The 9,155-nt window shown below is 36.4% G+C and overlaps 1 protein-coding gene across 1 annotated transcript; it reads left to right on the top strand.

Moving 5' to 3' along the window:
- Positions 1–519: 519 nt before the first annotated feature.
- Positions 520–2,891, top strand: LOC111894464 (2-oxoglutarate and iron-dependent oxygenase domain-containing protein CP2). Its single transcript, XM_023890540.3, has 9 exons — positions 520–903; positions 1,104–1,151; positions 1,238–1,423; positions 1,506–1,656; positions 1,753–1,839; positions 2,027–2,151; positions 2,219–2,337; positions 2,418–2,529; positions 2,623–2,891. Exons 1-9 carry the CDS (start codon positions 586–588, stop codon positions 2,668–2,670), a joined length of 1,194 nt encoding a protein of 397 aa, XP_023746308.1. The 5' UTR covers positions 520–585; the 3' UTR covers positions 2,671–2,891.
- Positions 2,892–9,155: the final 6,264 nt, after the last annotated feature.

Below are 9,155 nucleotides of genomic sequence, written 5' to 3'. Positions count from 1 at the left end.
TATATGTTTATATGATATGGTTATATATGTATGACGTTGGTATTTTGGGGGTAACTCACTAAACCTTCGAGCTTACATTTATCGATTATTGTTTCAGGTACTTCGGACGATCGTGGGAAGGCGAAGGCGTGACCGTACACTTCTTCGATTTATGATTATGATTTCTGGGAACTCTGATATGATACTATTTTGAAAACGAATTGTAATAACTTAATGATTTTTAAATGTTTTAAAAAGTTTTAAAATGTCTTGGATTTTTATGGATGTTACATAAATAATGACTTTAGGGTTCAATAATAACACAATCATGCATTAGTTACATGTTCGATCGAGTTGTCATCAATCAATACAGTCGAATGATGTCGAGTTTCATCACGACCGAATCATCCCCATTCCCCAATTAATAGATTACACGTGGTTCCATCGTGTATCGGTTTATCAAATCAAATTCGGATTCAATTAATCGGTTCGGGTTTTAAAACATTAAACACATTATAATTTGGCCACAATCAAACCCTAATATGCACCCACAAAGTTCCTACATTTCAAACCCTAAAATTTCCCTTCAATCTGCACAAAACTGCCATGTCTCTTGATAAGGCCGTTGAAAGGGGAAATGAGTCATCGGCCCCTATGTCGACGGCAGTTGCTGCCGTGACCAACGGTAATGGTAACGGAACTGGTGCAGCGCCGTCCAACGCCAGCTACCGTCTCCGATTGAACCCTAATCAAGACCACAAGGCGGAAAACTACGACGATCTAGGGATGGAGTTCACTCCCCTGCTTTTCAGTTCTCTGGAGCGATACTTGCCTCCAAATCTCTTGAATGCTTCTCGAGACACAAAGTATAAGTACATGCGGGACATTCTGCGTCGTTATTCGACTGAAGGAGAGCGTACTCGAGTAAGCATATGCATTAAACATCGCTTTATGCTGCATTGCTTGCATAAATTTGAATTTTCCGTGGATGATGAGCAATTGATTTGTTTTCAAGACTAAATTGCATATGCGTAGAATATTACACACGAATTTTGCATTCTGTTTGATATTTAGAGGATCTGAAGGAATCGTTAATCATCTTTTCCATTGTTTCATTTCAACAGGACCAGAAGCACAGAGAGTACAGGCAAAAGATCATATCCAATTACCAGGTAAATTTCATCTTGAGTGGAAGTGAAAGGTTCTTCTTGTTTACATCTATCAAAATCAAACTGTGACATTTTGATTTTCTTGTCAGCCTCTGTACAGAGAACTTTATACATTGAATCCTTCAAGCTTTTTTGTCCAATCCTTTTGGAAGGCATTTAGTGCGAATGATAAGAACAGAGACGAAAGTATCAGAAGCATAATGTCTGAACCTGCTCCAGGAGTGTATACATTCGATATGCTCCAGCCACGTTTCTGTGATATGTTGCTAAATGAGGTATTCATTTGTTATCATAATCCTGTGATTGGGTAAAACTTATCTCGGACATTGTCTTATCAGGTTGTGATTGCTGCCTTAGGTAGAAAATTTTGAAAAATGGGTCCATGAAACAAAATTCAGAATCATGCGACCCAATACCATGAACAAATATGGTGCTGTTCTTGATGACTTTGGCATGGAATCCATGCTTGAGAAGCTTATGGAAGAGTTCATTCGCCATATCTCAAAAAGTAAGTTTTTTTTTATATCTATATATAAAAAGTGTAGAAGAATTGTTTCAAGATCTCTGTTATTAAATCTGTTTCTGGTTTTGAAATTATATGCAGTTTTCTTCCTTGATGTTGGAGGGTATTCTCTTGATTCCCATCATGGATTTGTAGTTGAATATGGAATGGATAGAGATGTTGAACTGGGTATGTATATATGTTTTTTTATTTTAAATAATGATTTTATTTGATTTGATTTAGTACTTGTAATTAATATATATATATATATATATATATATATATATATATATATATATATATATATATATATATATATATATATATATATATATATATATATATATATATATATATATGTTTGTTTATTTTTTAGGGTTCCATGTGGATGACTCTGAGGTAACTTTGAATGTATGCTTGGGGAAGAATTTTACTGGTGGGGAGTTGTTTTTTAGAGGTGTTCGATGTGAGAAACATGTGAATACTGAAACACATCCTGAGGTATGTTTATAAATTTTCGTTGTAATATTATATAAATAAAAATTCATTTTCATGTTTAATTTTACAGGAAATTTATGATCATGCACATTTACCTGGACGTGCGATTATTCATCGTGGTCGACATCGACATGGTGCACAAGCCACCACATCAGGACAGAGAATGAATTTACTGCTGTGGTGCAGAAGGTATTAATTAAATTTTCAACTTTTTAATATTATATGTGACCAATTTTTAATTAATTTTATTTTTGTTTTTTATTTTGCAGTTCTGTGTTTAGAGAGTTGAGGAAACATCAGAAGGAGTATTTGAATTGGTGTGGGGAGTGCAGAAGGGAGAAGCAAGCAAGGCTTCAGCAGTCTGTGGCTGCAAAGAAAATGGTATATATATTATTCATGTTTGGTTGTGTTTAGTCCCTTCTAGAAGATTCTGGAAACTGATGAAATGTTTGTTTGTTTGATGTTGTTATTTAGGAGTTGCTTGTGAGTCAAGGAGATGGTGGGGCTTTTGATCTTCATTAGAAGAAGATAATGATGAATGTGGTTTGTTTTTTGGGGTGTTGTAAATTCAGGTCTCTTTTTTCAGTTGGACTACATGTTCTGCCCTTTGGACTTTGATCAAAAATGGCGGAATGTTGTTTATTACAACTTAACTTAACTTAGATTATGTGCTTTTTGTGCTTCTTGTTGTGATTGAATGTTGTTTGTTAGAAGGTGAAATATGTTTGTTTTGTTCTTATAAAGCTTCTGCTCTGTCTTTTGTGTTTTTAAAGGCTAAGGGGTACTTATAGCACAACCATTTTTAAACCAAACATGACTGATTGATATTAGATAGATAGACTGACCTGATTAAAACTAGGTTTCATTAGTTTTAGAATGATTAGTGAATAGTGAGTAAAAGATAGATTTTGAAAAACTAATGATTAGAAAAATTACTTGAAAATGCCATACTTGAAAATGACATTTATGCTATACCTTATTTTTCTTTTACCATTATTATCTTATAAGGAAAATTATTTAATAAATAAATACATGTGGGTCCCACCAACACAAACCCACCCTCCTAAATCCCTAATCCCTAAAGGCCGAAGGGGAGAGGTGTTGAGCTCATCAAGCTCCACCTCACCTCCAACAAGGAAGAAAGGGAGGAAGAAGGGAGGAAAAAAAAGAAAGACTAAATTTGTCATTGTTGAGTTGCCCTGACATGACTAGTTCAGGGTCTGCAGTTCATGGGGTCCATGTCACTGCTGCCGATGGTGTGCTAAATGCACTCAGTGCAGCCTAATAGATTTTTTCATCACCCACCTCGTCTCTTCTCGCCACCCCACCTATATTTTAGTTTAAAAGATTAAATCGTTTTAAAACACTTAGTATTCTTTTAAAATCATAATTTGCGGAAAAAAATATGATCTCATAGTATAAGTCATTAATAAGTTTCCAAACAAAAGTTTTAAATGACATTTTAAATGTCCAAGTCCTCCTCTAAGATCTTCAATCTTCCCACTTATCTAAATACATATCAAAAATTCAAAATATATAGTTTAGGGACTTAGAATACCTACTAAGTAATATATGGATTTGTCATCTTTAAAGTTAAAAGAATTGACACATTCCTTACACTGATGGGAATCCCGAAAATCATTTTTAAAATCATGTTAGTAAATGATAAAGAATCTCTTTTATGGAATGGAATACATTCTTAAACTAGTTGTAAAAACTCGTAAGTCCTTCTTCATAAATAATCATATAACATTTAGAAGTTACAACAAAAACCCTAAACCCATATACTATATTGGGTATTCAATCATAAACATAAACCCAAAAAACCAAAATATTTAACCTCCATCAGTGGAAGAACATGTAACTAGCAATCCTAACACCAATAACACTAACCAAACCCATAAAACCCTGTCATTTTGTTCACCATCGACTTGATCACCATAAAATTTGTTGTCACCTTCACACAAGCAACTTATAGGAGTAGAAATGGTTCTTCATATCGTCCGAACATGTTGGAAACATCAATGTGACCAACCTTAAGATCATCCACCTTTAGCTCAAGCTTGTTTGCAACATAAGTGACATCTCTAACTGCGTTTGTAGTAGGATAATCTACATGTCTTGTAAACGGAAGCCACTGGAAGCATTGTCATCCAGATGGTGCTTGTAGTTGAACGACCAATTGTGAGTATGTGAAGAAACATTCAACATTTTTCAAGAGATTAGGGTATGGATGTTTTTAGAAGAATTGTGGTAATAATGTTTGGAAATTTAACCATTTTAAGGCACAAAGGACATTATATAGGGAGAACAGTCACACACGTGAGGTGTACACATCCTTAATACGCTTTAGACTAAAACGACGTCGTTTCTTCCATACATCATCCACGTCAATGCTAATGTGGCTACTTAAACCGACTAAATTAGGTTTTGGTAACTAAAAAGATAGGTCACTTCTGACCTTATGTCCATATAAAGCCAAATTTTCCTTACTAACTATTACAAGCACACAAATCAAACATCATCATCATCATCTACCACCAACAAAAAAAACCCTAAACCCATATACTATATTGGGTATTCAACCATAAACACAAACCCAAAGAACAAAAATATTTAGCATACTTGTGACGTACCGATTTTCAACATAAAAATTTCATTTTTATTTATTCAACTATATTAGAGTATAATTACAATATGCGTAAACATGGCACGAATGCACGTATGTACTGTCGAACCTTGCCGTTCTCATGAATCAATGAAGCACCCGAAAAACAATTATAATCAACTAGGTAAGCACGAAACTTAGTGAGGTCCCTAAAATACCATATACCACAATACATATACATGCATACAAATAATGACTCACAATCTGCCAATAATATGTGTATCTTAGGCTTACAGCCCAACCATTTTTCTTCAACATGGGTCTATGTGTACTACGACCTATATGCCATTTCGTCAACACGCGGGCCTATAGGCTCTCGACCTCTTTGCGGTTCTGCTACCATCCCCTAACTAAATATTAATAGACAATTCAAATATCACAACAATTACACACCTAAAGACTGCACTTTAGACTCTACTAGCACATGCACATTTATACTTTCTACTCTACCAGTTTCAAGTACATTAACATTTAAGTACATATATATTATACTATCAACTCTACTCTACTAGCTCTTTATCCTAACATACATGGACATATATTTTAATACATAGTATAGTGAGACAACCCACTTGGATAATTACTCAGACGGTTATCAAATATCCTTTGAATGATCTGACGGGTGGTACGTATTTATTATGTATTATCCTATACTATTATATCTTATTAATATCTATGGCAATCTGGTAGAAGTTAGATTCTTCATTAATTCCAAATATACTTTCATGGCTATCAAATAAGGATCAGTCAGGCAGGACAGTTGGGAGGCAGGGCCATTTCGGCATATAACTTTCTAAAATCCAACAACCAAGCCAATGTGACAATTCTAGACACCTCTCCTATAAGTAGAACAATCAATGTATTTAACATGAATTAATGACTAATCAGGTACTTATAGGCTCATAATAATAACTATAGTTATAAACATAAGCTATCCTAAAAACCTAGTAAGTGTAGCTTAACTTACAAAGTTTCTAGCAAAAACCGAGAAATTGCCAGGGCATAACTCCGACCTGAGCACTTCAATTTATCTAGGTTCTCAAATACCTCAGAGCCTTGCTAAAGTAACCGGGAACTAGGGAGTATCGGGGCTAGGGGTGTGGGAGGGTTTCCAGAGGATTTGAGGCTGAATAGGTGAGAAAATGAGATGAAAACGGAACATATATATATATATATATATATATATATATATATATATATATATATATATATATATATATATATATATATATATATATATATATATATATATATATATATATATAGGGTTAATGGGGTGCACCGCGCACCCTCCTGAGGCACATTGTGCCTATTGATTGATGCTGCTCCACCCTTCGTGTGCCATGTGTCTTAAATCTGGTGGGACTCACCCACCATCTAGAGCACGTGCGCGTCGCGCTTACGTACCTACGCGTGGCGTTTTTCGAAAAACTTATAAAAATCGTATCTTCCTCATATGAGCTTCGTTTTCGAAATTTTTTATATCCACGTGTAGCTATCAACGAGTACTACAACTTTCATTTAGCCTATGTCGGTTAATTTTCACTTTATTTTTAAAGTTATATTTTTAACAGACTTAGATTGTTAAAGTCCGTATAAAAGTTATAACTCTTCCATACGACATCCGTTCTCGACTTCTTTATATTGACGAATTCCTATTCATGAGATCTTCAACTCTCGTTTATTGGCTAATACTTAACCGATCTTAATTTTCGATTTCAGTGTCATGCATTTGTAACGCCCTGTTCCGAATCATTTCCTAATTCGAGGATATGTCCCGAAGAGCGGCCATCATAAGGATTAGGGCCTTTGAAAAGGTAAGATTTAGGCTCATTTGGATGTAGGTAATGTAGATATGTGACCCAATAGTTCGGTTTGCACTTTGGAGTCAAAGGGTAAAATGGAAATGTAGTGTTTTCAGACTTCTTTTATGAATTATGGATTTTAGTTCGATGTGTTTCAAGTCAAAAGTAATTATATAGGGTTATAGAGCTCCTTAATACATTTCCATGGATATAAAGAACGTCGAAAACGATTTTGGTATTGATAGCTCGGAAAGTCGGCGGGGCAGCAACTAAGGATTTCTTCCGGGGAGCTTCTGCATTCGAGGTGAGTCTCCTCACTGTTTGTATGGATCGAAAGAACCATAACCGGCCCATTTGGTTTATGTGATATAGGAAGACATGGGGGTTAGCCCTAGGCATTACGTATGAAAGACCAGGAGGCGGCTCCTGGCACACTGTATGCTATTATGTATGATAGGAAGACCCGAGGGTTAGCCCTAGGCATTATGTATAAAAGACCAGGAGGTAGCTCATAGCACACTGTATGCTAATTAGCTAAGTAGAGTAGTATGTATGTTAGATGTCTTTGTGATGCTTGCATGGAAGACCAAGAGGTTCCTCTTGGCACTTATCTGTAAGACCCACGGGGTGGCCCCCGGCTTGGAAAGAAAGACCACGTGGCGGTCTGTGGCATAATAGCAAGACTATGTATCAACACATAGCATCTTTATTTATTATGATATATGAATGATATGTATGGCTCACGGTTATGTATGTCAGTATGTGATTTATGTGCTTATATGACTAGACAATATCCGGTTGAAAGAGACAGAAGGGGTAGGCTAGCACCCAGATTTGTTAGGTAGTATGTTGATATGTATGGTATGTGGTATTTGGGGAACTCACTAGGCTTTGTGCATACGCTTTTCAGTTTTGGTTTCAGGTACCTTCAATTTTCAAATAAAAGAGCTCGGGACGATCGCAAATCTTACACCTATGTTTTCCGCAATATGTCATTTCTGGGAATGAACTCTGATAAATCTTTTATTTGAAATGATTTTCAATGTAACATCCCAATTTTCAAGACCAAAAATTTCATCTTTAGTTTAATAATTCATAAAACCAACTATAACGACCCAACAATCAAGGGTAAAAATTTCATTTTATTATAGCTAAGACATTGATACCATTTATTTCAAACATTTTAAATCATCGCTAAGTAAATCATTTATCAGAGTTCATCCCAAAATCATTCATTGCGGAAATCGTAGGTGTATGCATTGCGATCAGTCCGAGCTCTTCTTTCCCAATCAATAATACCTGAAACCAAAACTGTAAACCGTAAGCACAAAGCTTATTGAGTCCCCCAGAGCATACCCACACACAATCCACATAACAAATATCATATTACCTATAAAATCTATCTCTACCACATAAGCCCTGCATAGAATCATATAAGGAAGCCATGGAAACCCTAAAAGGTCTTACACCTAGTGTCACAGGAACCCCCATGTGGTCTTATCTGCCATGGGAAGCCCCACATGGTCTTCCTGCCTTAGGAACCACCACAAGGTCTTCCTGCCAAACAATACATAATGCAAACTATACATATAAAGATATGAGCTAAACATACAAACATATAAGGATGCCCTGGAAACCCTCCAAGGTCTTACATCGGGTGCCACGGGAACCCCCACGTGATCTTAGCCCACTGCCATGGGAACCCCCACATGGTCTTATGTCCAACTACCTCGGGAGCCCCCCGGGGTCTTCCATGCAAGTATCACAAAGACAACTAGCATACCAAATTCCACACAATCAACTACTATACTACATATATAACTATATGCCATGGGAACCCCCGCATGGTCTTCACATAATACATAATGTATCAATAGCACATTCACAACAATCATCACAACTGGATAAATGGGCCGGCCTTGGTGCTTTAGACCCATTGGTATGGTGAGAAGACTCGCCTCTCGAATGCTGAACTGATAAGCCGAAGTCAGATATATCCCACACGCTGCTCCTTCTCGACTGCCCATAATCAATGAATAAATAACTCAGCATAATTCCATAAATACCCCCAGGGCCAACCCTGATCAAGGTCAAGGTCGATAATCCATGCCGACCTTGACTCGTCGAGTGTGACCTGACACTCGTCGATAGGGGTGAGCATTTGGACCGGTGGACCGGACCGTTTTTTTGGACCCCCGGTCCGGTTCTCGGTTCTAAGATTTCTCGCCGGTCCGGTCCGGTTTTTTTCCCGGTCCGGTCCGGTTTTTACCGGGTTTAGAACCGGTTGGACATGATTAAGATTTTTATGACGTTTTTTAAACGCACATAACTCATTCGTTTTAAGTCGGATTGACCTGCAGTTTTTTCCAGCATTTAGTTTAAAATTTGTAGATGAATTTAGATTATAATTTTGTTTATTTTGGTAATATATTCACCGTGTTACAATCCTTCAAAGTAGAGCTATCAAAGCTGAAAAAATTCCGCTTTTCAGCAACATTTTGTAAGCTGTGACGTTTTTTAAACACCCATAACTC

This window comes from Lactuca sativa, chromosome 4 (assembly GCF_002870075.4).
Source record: "Lactuca sativa cultivar Salinas chromosome 4, Lsat_Salinas_v11, whole genome shotgun sequence".
NCBI classification, from domain to species: Eukaryota; Viridiplantae; Streptophyta; class Magnoliopsida; order Asterales; family Asteraceae; genus Lactuca; species Lactuca sativa.
The sequence above is the reverse complement of the archived record's forward strand: the minus strand, read 5'-3'. Positions and strand labels throughout refer to the sequence as shown.